Genomic DNA, 18166 nt, shown 5'->3' on the forward strand with positions numbered 1-18166 from the left:
GTCTGACCCCTCCAGCCCCTCCGTGAGGCCCAGGATCCGTAAATTTTTCTGCCTCGACCGGTTCTCCATCTCCTCGAACCGCTCCTGCCACTTTTTATGGAGCATCTCCACCTTCCCCGCGAGGGCCGCGGCCTCATCCTCTCTTTTGGAGGCTTGCTGCTGCAGATCCCGGATTGCGGCCCCCTGGGCTGTCTGAGTCTCCAGCAGCTTACCGGTGGTAGCCTTCAGCGACTCCAGCAGCTCTACCTTAAGCTCCTGAAAGCAGCGCTGCAGAGTCTCCTGCTGCTCCTGCGCCCACTGACTCCACTCCTCGAGGGCTCAGCCGGCCGCCATTTTGTTTTCCTTCCCCCGCTTTTCCAGAGGCGCTGCCACCGCTTTTCTGCTCGCCCCACTCCTGGTCCGGACCATAGAACCCCGGGAATCTAATGCAGACCCCTTCCCACGTCGGGAATCGTCGATAAAGCACCGCTGGGGGTCCTAAAAAGAGCCCAAAAGTCAGTTTCTAGCGGGAGCTGCCGAACGTGCGGCCTAGCTCCGCATAGCTGCAACCGGAAGTCGGGGATCAGAGACTTAAGAGTAGATCGATCCAACCGAGAATCCAAAACATTATTTAAGTCCCGTGCCCCCCCCCCCCCCCCCCCCCCCCCCCCCGGCCATGCCAAAATTAGCTGGTGTGCGTCCAAATCAGGAATAGAAGCCAGTAACTTGTTAATAAAAGCCGTATCATCCCAATTTGTTGCATACACATAAACTTAAACCACCTAGGTGCCCGCCAAAGAATCACTGACAATCGCATGTCTCCCATTCGGGTCTGCCAAGATCTTAGCCACCCAAGATCTTAGCCACCGATAATGGAACCTTTTATTTATCAAAACTGCTGTCCCTGGCCCCTATCATCGAAACCCGAATAGAATACCTGTCCCTCCCACCCCATCTGTAACCATGTCTAGTTCCTGACCTGCAAATACGTCTCCAGAATCCCCATCTGCAATCAAACTTTTCAAGTGAGGAAATATCCTTGACTTTTTCATTGGGCCATTTAACCCCCTTACATTCCAAGTGACTTGCCAAATTGGGTGCCTTCCACCACCGCACCTCCACTCCCCGGCCCAGACTCGGCCATTTCAACTATAGAATCATAGAACGGCTACAGCACCGAAGGCGGCCAGCTTTTCCATGCCAGCCCTAGGACACCTAGATGCCCTTACTAATCTCATCTTCCTACACCCGGTGCATAACCCTGTAGCCTTAGAGCAGTTAAGGTGCAGACGCAAGTACCAACGGGGTAATCCAGCAACTACTTTGGCCCTCAGTGTTTTATTGACACTGGCCATCAGTGCCATCTCAGCTTCCAAGAAGCCAACCTGATGCTCTGCTTTGAGAGAGAGAGAGCGACCTCCACACCCTGTATCACCATGTCATGCATTGTTACCATCTCATCAGTCTTCTGCAACGGCAATCGAATTGGAGCTAGAGCTTCTTCTATTGATTTGCGGAGGTCCTCGGAGACAGCTCGCTGCTGCTTCTGAAATTCCGTTGCCAAGATGCCTGTAAGCATCTCGGCCGACAATGGAATGGCCAGTGTCGCAGGAGTGGCCTCTGCCAATTTCTCAACCAAAAAACATAGAGAAGCCTCTGAATCCGTCGGCAAATTTCTATTTGCAGACTTCCTTATCCCGGACTTTCTGGGCATTTATCTTGTGTGCGAACCTAATCCCATTGAACTGGTGAAGTTTTAGCTGAAGAAACCCCAAAATCTGTGTTATAAGGACTGATTATAAAGTATCCTGGCAGAAGCCACCTCATTTGCGACTACTCCCTATATGCCATCACTGGAAGCCCCTATACCATGCTTTTTAAATTAATTAATAAAATAAGGTCAAGCATCTATAATTTCCCATAGGTAGTGAGCCTTTTTGGGGTAAAAACTACATTGCCTGAAAAGACTGCCGAGTAAATTAGAGCTGAGTCTGTGATTCAGTCAACTCTGAGCCAGAAAACGGTGCTGCAAGACTGAATTCATTTATCTGAAGCTGACCGCATGTTCATAGCAAGGTGGCATTTAGATCTCAAAGGAGTAGCAAAAGTGATTACTTCAGATTAACTACTATTCTCTAGACCGTATGTAGCTCATATTCTGTCTGATTATTGCAGACTCCAATTAATTTTCCTTTTGATGCACTGTCTTGTCCTTCTGTTTAGGTATGCAAAGAACTGCCCGTTAAAGTGAAAGAAATTGAGATTCAGCTTCAGGACTATACTCACTTCAAAGAAAATCTGGAGAGGTTGTCCACCTGGGCAATAGTTGCCAGGCAGAATCTACATCCCAGTAGATCACCTTTACCTGGGACAACACAACTTCAGGTAAGTTTTGCTTAAGTGGAGATAGGTACAGAAAGTATGGAAAAATGTAATTCAGGTGATGGGAGTCTGACCAACCGCCAAGGCAGCTGGCAAGAGCACCACATTGCCTGCTTTGGGGAAGGTCCACCATATTAATTGCCAGTTGGGCATTTAAGTGGCCAGTGGTGGACCATAACCAGAATCAAGAGCTGATTCTTGTTCCCAAGAGCAGTAGGCTAATCAAAGTCTCTGATCGCTGCGCCGCATAATTTGTAAAATATTAAGGTGTAGCACACTATCCACTCTATGAAGAGTTTGATTATTTGACTAAGTATGTTTTATCTGATAATACAAAATAAGACATTGAATTAAATAGGCAGTCTGCCATAAGAGCGAGCTGTATGGACTACAGCTACGCTTCAGCCTCTGTGCTTAGTCTGTCTGGATGTCTGGAAATGCTGCTTCTGTGGTTGAGCTTCCACGGACCTGGGATCCGGTGGTGCAGTCACGGACCTGGGATCCGGTGGTGCTTCCCGGACCTGGGATCCGGTGGTGCTTCCCGGACCTGGGATCCGGTGGTGCTTCCCCGGACCTGGGATCCGGTGGTGCTTCCCCGGACCTGGGATCCGGTGGTGCTTCCCCGGACCTGGGACCCGGTGGTGCTTCCCCGGACCTGGGACCCGGTGGTGCTTCCCCGGACCTGGGACCCGGTTGTGCTTCCCCGGACCTGGGACCCGGTGGTGCTTCCCCGGACCTGGGACCCGGTGGTGCTTCCCCGGACCTGGGACCCAGTTGTGCTTCCCCGGACCTGGGACCCGGTTGTGCTTCCCCGGACCTGGGACCCGGTTGTGCTTCCCCGGACCTGGGACCCGGTTGTGCTTCCCCGGACCTGGGACCCGGTTGTGCTTCCCCGGACCTGGGACCCGCTTGTGCTGTTGCGGAATTGGGATCCGGTTGTGCCTCCGCGGAATTGGGATCCGGTTGTGCCTCCGCGGAATTGGGATCTAGTTGTGCTTCCGCGGACCTCCGATCCGGTGGTTCTGCGGACCTGGGCTGCCGTGGTGCTGCCAGGAACCTGGGCTGCGTCTCTGCTGCCGGGGAGCTGGGTTGCTGCCGTGCTGCCAGGGCGTTGACGTATGATTCTGCTGCTTCGTAGCTGGGGTATAGTTCCATGGCTGCTGAGCAGGGATGTGTTCTCATGTGGCCCAGCCGGGGTGCGGGTCTATGACTCCGGAATTGGCCCAAGTGCTATGGACTGAGGGTGCTCTGTAATGGGATCCAAAATCTTGGAATGGAAAGGTCAAAAAGCAGTTGTATTTCGACTGCATTGCCCTTGCTACAGGTGTGAATGTAGATGTAGGAAGAAAGTAAATTATGGGTTTAGCTGTGATGCTGGCATCTTTTGACTGTCATGACAGCTCGGTCTGGTGAATTGGCAGTATTCCACTGCCTGTTGAATTCCATTCCCAGAACAGCTTCATAAGAGAAGGAGGAAGAAAACAAATTCGACCTGAAACGCTGACACAGAAATCCATGATTGTAAAATACAAGTAGGTTGTTTTTAACATACTCATTCATTTGGGTGTCACCGGCAATGTCAGTATTAATCACCAATCCTTAATCACTCTCAAGCAGGTGGTGGTGAGCTTCCTTCTTGAATTGCTGCACTCCATGTTGTGTAGGTACATTTTGGTGCTGTTAGTGAGTTCCAGGATTTTAATCCAGCCTCATTGAAGGAACGGCAATCTAATTCCAAGTCAGGTCACTGAGTGACTTGGAGGGGAACTTGCTGTTAATGGTGTCCCCATACATTTGCCACAGGATATAATAACCAAATCAAAATGCAAATTTGTTCAACTGGAGAATTTTCTTTTTAAAGAGTGAACACTGAAAGAATATTTGTTTTTTTATTATGTCAGTGTTGTGGTCACTATTTCAAAGTCACTCTTTCTATCAGTTATTAGAAGCTGCCATGGTGGACCACCAGACTGGTGTTGAGACAACTCTCGCTAAAGCTGCAGAGTTGGACAGGAAAAGCCATTTGCTCCCTGAAGAAAAGGTAATTAATTGGATTGTACTGCCATAGGATTCATGCACGATATCATGTATTTTTATCTCCACATTTTTGTGGAGCATAGCTATTCCAACATTTGTGATGGGAGGAAGCTGTAAATCAGATGACTCTGTAAAAGGTGGCTGGTGGTCTGGTTTCAAAACCTTAAGCCCATGATCAGATCCTGGCTTGACTTTGTGTCAACTGCGGCTCAGTTGGTAGCACTCCCGCCTCTGAGCTAAAGGTTGTGGGGTCAAGCCCTCCTCCTGGACACCTAGAAATCAGGCTGACATTCTAGTGCACTAGTGAGGGTGTGCTGCATTGTTGGAGGTGCCATCTTTTGAATGAGGCATTAAATTGAGGCCCTGCCTTTCCTCTCGGGTGGACAAAACAATCCCATGACCCTGTTTAGACGCAGGGCAGTGGAGTTATCCCGAGTATCCTGTCGATATTTATCTCAATTAAGATTAAGATCACATTGTTTTTTTAAGAGCTCGCTGTGCGCAAATTGGCTACAAAATTTTCTACTCGACAACACTGACCACACTTCAAAAGTACATCATTGACTCGAAAGCACTTTTGGATATCTAATAGTTATGAAAGGCACTATATAAATGAAAGTCTCTTTTTTTGAACCCATGAGTTGTGAGATTCTCATTATTGTCTTGAGGTTCTTTGTTGTTTAGAAGTTCCTTGTTCAGAGGCTCCTTGTTGTCCAGAGGCTCCTTGTTGTCCAGAGGCTCCTTGTTGTCCAGAGGCTCCTTGTTGTCCAGAGGCTCCTTGTTGTCCAGAGGCTCCTTGTTGTCCAGAGGCTCCTTGTGGTGTGATCTATGTGACATTTTAAATGGTGAGAGGTTGCGAAGTGTTTGTATCCAAAGGGACATACCTGGGTGTCCTTGTTCATGGGTCACTAAAAACCAGCATGCAACAATTAATAAGAAAGGCAAATTGTCGTTGGCTTTCATTTGAGTAGAGCCCGAGAAGTGTAAAGTTTTACAGCACAGAAAGAGACTCTTTTGATCTATTGTGTCTGAGCCAGCCATCAAGCACCTACTTATTCTAAACCATTTTCTAGCACTTGGTCCGTAGCAATAAGAAGCATGTAGAGCCTTGGTGAGACCGCAGCTGGAATGTTATGTACAGTTGTGGCCTCTTTATCTAAGGAGGGATGTGCCTGTCATAGAGGGAGTGCAATTGAGGTTCACCAGATTAATCCCTGGGATGACAAGATTGTTTTAAGAGCAAAAATTGAGGAAACTGGGCCTGTATTGTTTAGAGTTTCAAAGAATTAGCAGTGATTTCATTGAAACTTACAAAATTCTTACAGGGCATGACAGGCTACATGTCGATAGGATGTTTCCCCTGGCTGGTGAGTCGAGAACCAGGGGACATAATCTCCGAATAAGCGGTAGGTCATTTAAGACTGAAAAAGATAATATTGTGGAGGAGAATGCTGAGACCCAGGCTATTAGAATAGATGGCATTGAGGTGCGTAGGGAAGAAGTGTTGGCAATTCTGGACAAGGTGAAAATAGATAAGTCCCCGGGGCCGGATGGGATTTATCCTAGGATTCTCTGGGAAGCCAGGGAAGAGATTGCTGAGCCTTTGGCTTTGATTTTTAGGTCATCATTGGCTACAGGAATAGTGCCAGAGGACTGGAGGATAGCAAATGTGGTCCCTTTGTTCAAGAAGGGGAGTAGAGATAACCCCGGTAACTATAGGCCGGTGAGCCTAACGTCTGTGGTGGGTAAAGTCTTGGAGAGGATTATAAAAGATACGATTTATAATCATCTAGATAGGAATAATATGATTAGGGACAGTCAGCATGGTTTTGTGAAGGGTAGGTCATGCCTCACAAACCTTATCGAGTTCTTTGAGAAGGTGACTGAACAGGTAGACGAGGGTAGAGCAGTTGATGTGGTGTATATGGATTTCAGTAAAGCGTTTGATAAGGTTCCCCACGGTCGGCTATTGCAGAAAATACGGAGGCTGGGGATTGAGGGTGATTTAGAGATGTGGATCAGAAATTGGCTAGTTGAAAGAAGACAGAGGGTGGTGGTTGATGGGAAATGTTCAGAATGGAGTTCAGTTACGAGTGGCGTACCACAAGGATCTGTTCTGGGGCCGTTGCTGTTTGTCATTTTTATAAATGACCTAGAGGAGGGCGCAGAAGGATGGGTGAGTAAATTTGCAGACGACACTAAAGTCGGTGGAGTTGTAGACAGTGCGGAAGGATGTTGCAGGTTACAGAGGGACATAGATAAGCTGCAGAGCTGGGCTGAGAGGTGGCAAATGGAGTTTAATGTGGAGAAGTGTGAGGTGATTCACTTTGGAAAGAATAACAGAAATGCGGAATATTTGGCTAATGGTAAAATTCTTGGTAGTGTGGATGAGCAGAGGGATCTCGGTGTCCATGTACATAGATCCCTGAAAGTTGCCACCCAGGTTGATAGGGTTGTGAAGAAGGCCTATGGTGTGTTGGCCTTTATTGGTAGAGGGATTGAGTTCCGGAGCCATGAGGTCATGTTGCAGTTGTACAAAACTCTAGTACGGCCGCATTTGGAGTATTGCGTACAGTTCTGGTCGCCTCATTATAGGAAGGACGTGGAAGCTTTGGAACGGGTGCAGAGGAGATTTACCAGGATGTTGCCTGGTATGGAGGGAAAATCTTATGAGGAAAGGCTGATGGACTTGAGGTTGTTTTCGTTAGAGAGAAGAAGGTTAAGAGGTGACTTAATAGAGGCATACAAAATGATCAGAGGGTTAGATAGGGTGGACAGCGAGAGCCTTCTCCCGCGGATGGAGGTGGCTAGCACGAGGGGACATAGCCTTAAATTGAGGGGTAATAGATATAGGACAGAGGTCAGAGGTAGGTTTTTTACGCAAAGAGTGGTGAGGCCGTGGAATGCCCTACCTGCAACAGTAGTGAACACGCCAACATTGAGGGCATTTAAAAATTTATTGGATAAGCATATGGATGATAAGGGCATAGTGTAGGTTAGATGGCCTTTATATTTTTTCCATGTCGGTGCAACATCGAGGGCCGAAGGGCCTGTACTGCGCTGTATCGTTCTATGTTCTATGACTGAGATGGGAGGAATTTTTTAAATTACAGGGTCGCGAATCTTTGGAATTTTCTTCCCCAGAGGGTTTTGGAAAATTAATAATTGAGCATATTCAAGAAAGAAATCGATAGATTCCTGGAGACGAATTACATCAAGGGATGTGGAGAAAGTATGGGCAAGTGGTGTTGAGGCAGATTACCAGCCATGAGCTAATTGAATGTGGACCAGGTCCGATGGGCTGAATGGCCTACTTCTGTTCCTGTATGGTTATGTTGGGGAGTAGAGTTATGGAGTCATTCATGGCCCAGAAGGAGGTCATTCAGCCCATCAAGTCCATGCCCGCTCTTCGCAGAGTAATCCATTCAGTCCCACCCCCTCTGGTCGATCCCCATAGCCATGTACTTTCTTCAAATTTTCATCCAATTCTAAGAAATATTTTAAACAGTGCAATCAGATAATTACAATGAGCTAATGAGTTTACTTAAAAGCACAGCTTATCTCTGAATTATGGTTTCAATGCTATTACTCCAATACAGGGTAATGGATTAAATAAAACAGCTCTGTCATAGCTGATCTCTCACTTGCACTGCAAGCAACAATCTTCCTTGCGCAACATCTAGCTTTGATTCAAATCAAATGCTCAAATGATCCTCATCATTAATTTTGCAAGAGTAACTGCAGCCTGGGAAAATATTTCCTCATCACTAAATACTGACAGTATTGTATAAATATTAAACTCAAACAGATCGCTATTATATAATATCCATTATATCTTGATGCTTCTTTTTTGAAACTTGAGAAATATTAATACAGAAACTTTTGACCCTGCATTTTGGAATATTAAACATTTCAGAAATAGTGTAGGAAGGCTATAATCTTATTTTGTGCATCAAACTGTCAATTTTTTTGGGACTCGGAATAATCAGAAATTGTTGGTAAAGCAGTTAGTGAGTGGACATACATTGAGAGGCGAAGTAGCAGAGACTTTATTTTGCGTTTGACTTATCCCGTTTTGCTCTGCCACAATACAAAGCAGGACTTCTGTTTAGCACAGTGGGCTAAACAGCTGGCTTGTAATGCAGAACAATGCCAGCAACGCGGGTTCAATTCCCGTACCAGCCTACCCGACCCGGAATGTGCAGACTAGGGGCTTTTCACAGTAACTTTATTGAAGCCTACTTGTGACAATAAGCGATTATTATTATTGTTATTATTCTGCACCCAACACTGACATCTATGCCTTGAATGCTCGCACAAAGCCAAACTTGCGCAGGAGCTCAAAGACCTCGCAATCAATTGACTAGACCAGATGTACACTAGGTTAGATATTGCCATTGGTGGTCCCTCGTAGGTACATTACTTAACGTGCTGTAGTAACAGGTATTGAACCCCATGAACCCCGGTAGCATTGTGGATAGCACAATCGCTTCACAGCTCCAGTGTCCCAGGTTCGATTCCGGCTTGGGTCACTGTCTGTGCGGAGTCTGCACATCCTCCCCGTGTATGCGTGGGTTTTCTCCGGGTGCTCCGTTTTCCTCCCGCAGTCCAAAGATGTGCAGGTTAGGTGGATTGGCCATGAGAAATTTCCCTTAGTGTCCAAAATTGCCCTTAGTGTTGGGTGAGGTTACTGGGTTATGGGGATAGGGTGGAGGTGTTAATCTTGTGTAGGGTGCTATTTCCAGGAGCCGGTGCAGACTCGATGGGCCAAATGGCCTCCTTCTGCACTGTAAATTCTATGAATCAGAAAGTGCTGGAAATTGAGGATAATGTGCATTCTGTAAGGTGCTTTGAAATTCCACAATCAGGTCTGTGGTTAAAATATGATCCTGGAATGAAATGAAATGAAACCATTGACTAGAATCTTAGCTAGACCAGCTACATTAATATTGCGGTTTATAAGACCAGGTCAGAGATTGGAAATTCTGCAATGAGTGACTCGATTCCCAAAGCTTATCCACACTTTCTCCAAGTCACAAGTCAAGAGTGTTATGGAACACTCCCTAGTTGCTTGGTTGTGCGTAGCCCTAACAACACAAGCTTAACACCATAAATCAGCCTAGTTGAGCAGTACCCCTTTGTTAAATGTTCACTCACATCACCAGTGCGACACTGTGTACCATCTACAAAGTGCACTGTGCTAACTCACCAAGGGTCTTTCAACAGCACATTCCAAACCCCCAAGTTCATAGAATCCCTACAGTGCAGAAGGAGGCCATTCGGCCCATCAAGCCTGCAGTGACCGAAAGAACACCCTGCCCAGACTCACTGCCCCACCCTATCCTCACAATGGAGGGCACGGTGGCACAGTGGTTGGCGCAGTTGCTTCGTGGCTCCAGGGTCCTGGGTTCGATTCACGACATGGGTCTGCAGATTCTCCCCGTGTCTGTGTGGGTTTCCTCCAGGTACTCCGGTTTTCTCCCACGGTCCAAGGATGTGCAGGTTGGGTGGATTGGCCATGCTGGATTGCCCTTAGTATCCAAAAAAAAAGGGTTAGGTGGGGTTACTGGGTTAATAGGATGGAGGTGGGCTTAGGTAGGATGCTCTTTCCAAGGGCCGGTGCAGACCCGATGGACCAAATGGCCGCCTCCTACACGGTAAATTCTATGATTCTATTGAGCACACAAGTTTAACTAAGGATCCTTAAAGCTTAGAGCTTTTTTTTTGAGAGCAGGTTGGTGTCTATATGGAGGTATGCGATAAATTATCTCAAATAATTGTCCCCTTGGGAACAGATTAACTACTGCCAATCTCATGGGGGATGTTGATTATCTAAATGCCTCTATTACTATTTCCCTGCATTGTGAGGATTATGTATGTGACTGCTAACTAGGATGATCATCTTTCTGATTCTTTTATCCGGTTGCAACATGTGATGTTCATGAATGTGTACCGTTTAAGTTTCAGGTGTAAATCCATTTCCCACCCACCATGATCTCAGTCCATTCTGTCATCAAGCGAAGCTTGCTGTCTATGTATCTAAATAAGTATTTAGCAATTCATGCCATGTTCCAGCATACTTAACAGATTTATAATCAACCGTTTGGTTTTTAGGTAATTAATCAGGTTGAAAATATTAGATTTCTAAAAGAGATTTCACAGTGATTAATATATTCTTGTAGTGTTATGTTCTTTGAGTGAAATGCTCTTTTCATCTACTGACTGTTGGTCTGTTAAAATTTTCTTTAGTAATTATTCACTAGCTGACTTCCTGTGGAATTGGCCAGTTGCAGTATTCAGGTCAAGTTGGGCAATAGAGTAGGTGAGTAATTGGATCTGGGGACGGGGAGAGCAAGAGTTCAGTGGGCGGTAGCATAGGGAAAGGGGAGGGGAATGGGGATTGGGAGGCAAGAAAAAGAGAGGTGTGGCAAGAGTGGTAGGGTTGCAGTGTAAATTCCTTCCAGAGTCTGATATTATCCTCTGTGTGGGAAAGTAGTTCCCCTCTGATCTTTGACTAAATGGGGAAGGGTGGTTACCACTCTAATTTTCCACACGCCATATAGGAGAGTGAGAAGGGGCTAGAGGAAAAACTACTGGGAATGTGGAGTAAACAGAGGATGAAGATGATGGAAGATGCAGTAGGCAGGAGCTTTTCTTAGTGTGGAAGGGCTGTCAGTGTACAAATCCCAGTCTGATTACAGTCAAAAACAAGAATCGCTAAAATTAAACAAAGCCAATTACATAGGACTGAGAGGAGAACTAGCTACGGTTAATTGGGTAAAAAGACAAAAAAGTGTGGTGATAAATGAACAGTAGGAAACATTTAAAGAAACAATTCAAAATCTTCAACAAAATCGGCCGGGACATTGAGCACAAGAGTTGGCAGGTCGCTTTACAGTTATATAAATTTTTAGTTATGCCACATTTGGAATACTGCGTGCAGTTCTGGTCTGCACACTACCAGAAGGTTGTGGATGCTTTGGAGAAAGAGCAAAGAAGATCTACCAGGATGTTGCCTCGTCTGGAGGGTGTTAGCTATGAGGGGAAGTTGAATAAACTTGGATATTATCCCAGTGGCTTTGATTTTTGAGAAAATGTGGTCAAGGTGTTTCCTAATCTTCTTTTCGAAGTTCTGTTCAATGGGTATCGGAATTGTCTAGATGTATGCTATGCAAAATGAATTTTGCTCGTGAAGAATGACAAGCTTGACCTTATCTTCTGTACCTTGATGCTTTGTGCTCCAGGACCACCCCACAATGTCACTCTGATCCTGATTTAATGGTTGCTTCCTCCGAGGCACACATTCCCTCTAGTCATCATCATTCTGGTTTGTGAATTGGGTGAACTCTTACTATAGTTGGTTTTAAAAGAGCATCCTGTGCATTCTCGCTACAGCATTTATCTGGTCAATGTGACTGTTTGGGTGATAAACTGAAGGTGTCATAGTCAAATTATTACTCCATTGATGACTAACTCTACAATGGAAACTTTTATATAAGAATATGAGAAACAGAAGCAGGAGTAGACCAGATGGCCAGTTGAGCCTATTCCACCATTCAATAGGGTCATGGCCGATCTTCCACTTTGCTGCCTGCTTCTCAGATCCCTTGATTCTCTAAGAGACCAAAAGTTGATCTGTCTCATGTTATGATATGGCAGGTGGTAATTGTTGGACTTCCCAAATTCCAAAGGGAAATTTGGACAAGTTATCACAATGATTTGTAGTTTGTATTTCATGATGAGGAAGTAAGTACAAGAATTCCAATGCCACTTTTGGAATTTTTAAATATTAAATTAAATTAAATTAAATTAAATTAAATTAAATTAAATTAAATTAAAATATGTATTAACAAAGAAAATAAAAATTTAATATTCAGAATTACATTTACACAATTAAAAGTAGTTCTATAAACATTTCCCAAAAGATTTCAGCTTTGAACTCCGAGCTAAACGATCCTTTTCAGGCAACCATCCCAATAAATTTTTTAATCTATAAAAATCCCAACATGATTATCACAGGACAGCCACTGCTGCTATAGGGGAGACGTTTCACAGGGCTTCTCTCTCTCAATCCTCAATCACTAATGGACACCCAAGACTTGTATCAAAACTTTGCAGTCAAAACACTTTTCTCTGAGAGGGTAGCTAGGATTCACTCTGTTTTTTACAGCTTTCTCTAAGCACACCACATTCTTCAGGACATCATGGCCAATTTCTCTTTAAATATGTTTTTTCTGTTTCATGGTTAAATCTGTTGTTCTTAGATTTCTTAGGAAGTACCATTGCTGGAAGATTAAAAACAATTCCTGTTGTTTTTATGGGCACTTCTTATGGGTAAAAAATAAACTTAATACTTTGATTTACTCATTGATGATCTTTGCCAGTTGTAGCTTTTCCTTTTGAAATACAAAAGCTAAACTTCAATTAACCCCCTTATCTTCTAATGCAAAATTTATTCATGCTGCATAATGGTATCTTATTTTAGTTTTTCTCACCTCCAATTCAACATGCTTGCTTTCACACTGTGGTGAATTCATACTGTGTTGTAATTCACACTGTATTGCATTACATAGTATTATGAGCTCTGTATGTGAGCCTTTGCACAGCTCTGCCCATAGGGGGAGATGAGGAGCTTGTACGGGGCTCCACCCTTGGCTCCGCCCATGGGTCTGCCCATGGCCCCTCCGACTACCGGAAGTATGAAGTGCTGCAGTCGTGAGCCTGCTCTCAGTTCTTCTGCTCGCAGGCAGGCTCAGTTGTAAGACTATTAAAACCACAGTTTACTTCCAATCGTGTCTCTAGTGAATTTATGGTCACATCACACACCTACCTCTTTTTGTTGTTTTCAAGCTTGCAGTCGAACTGCCTTCAGTTTAATTAAATTTGTCACACCCACACACCAGCCTGTTTCACAGTATATCTCAGAGAAATTAGGAAAATATGATATTTCTTTGCACTCTGCCTTAAATATATTCAAAGTTGGAGTATACAATACCCTCTGGGTTAGAGAATTCCAAAGATTCTTAATCCTTTGAGTGAAGTATATTTTCTTAATCGCAGCCCTAAATTATTGGCCCCCATATCCTGTTCCTGTGCCCCTGTGTTTTAGATACCCCAACCAGCCGAAACCGCTTTAGGGCAGTGTACTTCAAACTTTTTTTCCGGGGACCCATTTTTACCAACCGGCCAACCTTCAGGACCCAACCTGGCCGACCTCCGCGACCCACGCTGGCGCAACCTGTGCGACCCACCATTTTCTCTTACCTTGTTTGCTGCTGACAAAAATGGAGGAAATGATTTTGGGCCCCTTTGGCCCTCGTACACGCTCCTCCAATGGACCTGTTGGATGAAGGTGAAGCCTTCTTGTGTTGGAAAGTATGGAGTCTCCATCTGTCCAAAGCTGTGCATATTTTTCCTGTAAATTTTGATCAAATAAACCACCCCGTCCCGAACTTGTAAAAAAAAATAATAAAATGAGTAAAATAAATGAAAAAAAATGAATAAACCCCCCCCCCCGAGCTTGTAAAAAAAATGAATAAAATAAATGAAAAAATAGAAATTAAATGAATGAAATAACTGAATAAATGAATAAAAACCACTACAGAACTTGTAAACCAAAATGTTGCAACCGTTTAAAAAAAAAAAAGCGGCCGCACTGCACGTGTGTGCCCGATTATCGGCGCGCATGCGCATTCTGCGAACATGTAAAAAAAATTGCATGCGCAATGCAGCTGAATTTTTAAAACATGTTCGTAGAATGCGCGTGCACGCGGATCATCGTGCGCTCTGTGGCCACCTTTTTTAAACATGTTCGCGGTCCCTTGCAGCCGGCGTTATTAAAAGCCGGCTGCTGCGCGGAGATTTCCGCGATCGGAAGTGCCGCGGACAACGGCTCCGCGACCCTCCCGACACTCGCCCCCGACCCACCCGCGGGTCGGCCCCCGACTTTGAAGAACACTGGCTTTAGGGTACCCACTCTGTCAAGTCCATTCAGACGCTTGTATGCTGAATTGAGGTCACTTCTCATTCTTATAAACTCCACAGAATATACTCAGCTTCCTGTCATGTGGACAAATCTAATGAACATTTGATGAGTCACCTCCAATACAAGTAGTCACTGAATGGTTACAGAATGGAAGAACCCATTCAGATCATCGTATTTATGCTGGCTCTCTGAAGAAGAAATTTACTGAGTGCCATTCCCCCGTTTTCTCTCGGTACTCATGCACATTCAATTCCCTCTTGAATGTCTTGATTGAACCTGCCTCCACCACACGTTTGGGCCAGTTAGCTTAATATGTCATTGGGAAAATAAAGGATGCAATAGCAGAGAATTTAGAAATACACAATTTAATCGAGCAAGGCAGTGGGTGGCATGGTAGTGCAGTGGTTAGCACTGGTGCTTCACAGCACCAGGGTCTCAGGTCACTGACTATGCAGTGTCTGCACGTTTTCCCGGTGTCTGTGTGGGTTTCCTCTGGGTGCTTGGTTTCCTCCCACAAGTCCCGAAAGATGTATTTGTTAGGTGAATTGGACATTCTGAATTCTCCCTCAGTGTACCCGAACAGGCACCGGAATGTGGCGATGAGAGGATTTTCACAGTAACTTAATTGCAAGATAAATGTAAGCCTACTTGTGACAATAATAAAGGTTGTTATTATTATAAAATATGTTCAAAGCTAAAATTGACAGACTTTTAATTGACCTTCTTTCAGTTCTGTTTTTTAGCTGTTGATTTGACCTGTTTGAATTTTATGGATCTGAAAGGCTGTTCTTCGCGCTAGTGATTCATTGGTAGATAAATTCAAAATCAAAAACCAGGATCAGTTAGTATTGGGACTTGGGAAATAAGGGAAGGGCATTAAACTGTATGCTTGGATTTGAGGCTCATGAGCTGAAATAGCATGAAATAAAAAGCTTGGATTCCATGGAGTCTTAACGTTGGCAGAATTCTGAGGAATTGAAAGGTTATGGGAGTGAAAATGAGAAATGGATGAAGATTGTTTCCATGTTATGAAAATGTTTTTTGTCTAATCTTTGTGCAGAGTAAGGTGGCGCAGCTATCTGTCGACTGGAAAACTCTTAACACTGCTTTGAAAGATCTTAGTCAGCAGTCCGTCATGGGAACCAGTCAATCTATGTCACAACCAAAGGTTAAAGGTGAGGAAAATTCTTAAAATCATAATACAAAAGCAAAACATTGTGGATGGTAGGGATATGAAATAGAAAAAGTGAATGTTTGAAATACTCAGCAGTGTCCATAAAGAGAGAAACAAAATTAACATATCAGGTCAATGACTGTTCAGCAGAGAATTTGAGTGGTTGAAAGGTGTTGCTAAATGTTTGACTGTAATGGTCTGGGTGAGTGTGGATAAGTCAGATAGTCTTTTCCCATCTTTTTCTTTGTATGTTCTCTTAGTTCACTCCACTGTTCAAACAGTGACCCTGGTGTCAGCAACGCCTCCTTCTCCTGGAGCCACTCACCTGCTTCTGCGGGATGCCTTCCCTCCAGATTCTGAATCATTGATGCCAGCGGATTTGAACAAATCTGCACTGGAGCTCATTGACTGGTTGACACTCATTGATCAGATGATCAAATCAAACATAATTACTGTTGGCGACCTGGAAGAAATTAATAAAACTATTGTACGCCTGAAGGTATGGAAAACAACTGCGTGATAACTCTAAATTGTATATTGTGTCTTTAACATAATGAAATTTCACGTGTGTTACTTGTATATAAATTATGTTGAATTGTATACAGGCTTTATCTGGGGTTTCACTTGTGCACATTTAAAGAGATATTATTGAAATTATAGATTGAGTTTGGAGTTGTGTCATTGTGAATAAATGCAAGACTGAGAAAAATTGTCTCAAGTACTTTACTACATCAACTGGCTTTCAAGATTAGCACAAAGTAGTTTCAATCTGGCCAATCAGTGGAGGAGGATCAGAGTGATTCATAGACTTGAGTTGTACAAGATTTTGGAGAGAGATGGACAAAATGGAGAAGATTTGGTAGAGATTGCAAGCTGTAGAAGGATTAATAGTGAGATAGGATGGCTGAGCGTCTAATAGTGAGACAGGACGATGGAGGGGTAAATTGTGAGACAGGGTGGCTTATGGTTTAATAGTGAGATATGGTGGCTGAGGGTTTAATAGTAAGATAGGGTGGCTAAACGTTTAATAGTGAAATAGGGTAGCTGAGGGTTTAATAGTGAGACAGGGCAGCAGAGGAGAGGGTTTAATAGTGAGACAGGGTGGCTGATGGTTTAAAAGTGAGATATGGTGGCTAAAATTTTAATAGTGAGATAGGGTGGCTGAGGGTTTAATAGTGAGACAGGATGGCAGTGGGTTTAATAGTGAGACAGGGCAGCTGAGAGTTTAATAGTGAGACAGCGGTGGAGGGTTTAATAGTGAGACGGTGGTGGAGTTCAATAGTGAAACAGGGCAGATGGTTTAATAGTGAGACAGGGTGGCAGAGAGTTTAATAATGAGGGTGGCGGAGGGGTTAATAGTGAGATAGCGGCGGAGGGTTTAATAGTGAGACGGCGGCGGAAGGTTTAATAGTGAGATGGCGGCAGAGGGTTTAATAGTGAGACAGGGCAGCGGAGGGTTAATAGTGAGACAGAATGGCACAGGGTGTAGTAGTGAGACGGGCGGTGTATGTTTATTAGTGAGAGGGCAGCGGAGGGTTTAATAGTAAGAGAAGGCGGCGGAAGATTTAATAGTGAGACAGAGCAACGGAGGGTTTTATAGTGAGACCCCCCCCCCCCCCCCCCCCCCCCCCCAAAAAAAACCTGGCAGCTTTTCTGTACTTTTCCTTAAATGGCACAGCCGTGATCAGGAAGATCGTAGGGAAAATTGCAGCCCCTGCACTGTATAACCAGGGTGTTTCCAGATTCAGCATTGATGTCTTTCTGGCTGGTACTATTCGTGCAATCCTAATTTCTAAATCCTGTCTATTCTCAGTTTTGACTTTCAAATTCTAATTTTGGTCAATTTTACATATTTAACCTGATTATCATGTTAGAGGATGGTTTGAATTGACTTCAAGAGATTATAATAGGTTTTGTTTAGTTTGTGCTCACGCGTTAATTATTTGCAAACAGACTACAAAGAATGACTTGGAGCAGAGACAACACCAGCTCGATGCTATTTTCACTCTGGCTCAGAATCTGAAGAATAAAACGGCTGACCTGGCGGAGCGAGCCGCAGTTACTGAGCGATGTGAGTGAAGTTCCTTCCTTTGGGCAGCACGGTAGCATAGTTGTTAGCACAGTTGCTTCACAGCTCCAGGGTTCCGGGTTTGATTCCTAGCTTGGGTCACTGTCTGTGCGGAGTCTGCAGGTTCTCCCCGTGTCTGCGTGCGTTTCCTCCGGGTGCTCCGGTTTCCCCTCTCAGTACAAAAATGTACAGGTTAGATGAATTGGCCATGCTAAATTGCCCTTGGTGTCCAAAATTGCCCTTAATTGGGTGGGGTTACTGGGTTATGGGGATAGGGTGGAGGTGTGGGCTTGGGTAGGATGCTCTTTCAAAGAGCCAGTGTCGATGGGCCAAATGGCCTCCTCCTGCACTGTAAATTCTATGAGAAAACAACCTCTTGTAAATTGGGACCGCCTGTAGTTATTTTTTTATTCTTGAAAATACAATGAGAGACTTGAAATTGTGTGTTAAATGGTTTCAGCGATATTATCCAGTTGTTGGATGATATATTTGTGACAGTGTACTGTAGCTTCCTGTAGTGAAGTATTGTTTGACACTGGTG

The 18166-nt window shown here is 44.5% G+C and overlaps 1 protein-coding gene across 1 annotated transcript in view; it reads left to right on the top strand.

Moving 5' to 3' along the window:
- The window catches only part of utrn (utrophin), a 560528-nt gene that overhangs the window by 281539 nt on the left and 260823 nt on the right, over nucleotides 1-18166 (top strand). The window contains 5 exon segments of the mRNA XM_038808060.1: nucleotides 2203-2364; nucleotides 4301-4402; nucleotides 15444-15558; nucleotides 15818-16056; nucleotides 17511-17628. Of these exon segments, the coding sequence (XP_038663988.1) occupies nucleotides 2203-2364; nucleotides 4301-4402; nucleotides 15444-15558; nucleotides 15818-16056; nucleotides 17511-17628 (736 nt within the window).

Source organism: Scyliorhinus canicula, chromosome 1, assembly GCF_902713615.1.
Source record: "Scyliorhinus canicula chromosome 1, sScyCan1.1, whole genome shotgun sequence".
NCBI lineage: Eukaryota > Metazoa > Chordata > Chondrichthyes > Carcharhiniformes > Scyliorhinidae > Scyliorhinus > Scyliorhinus canicula.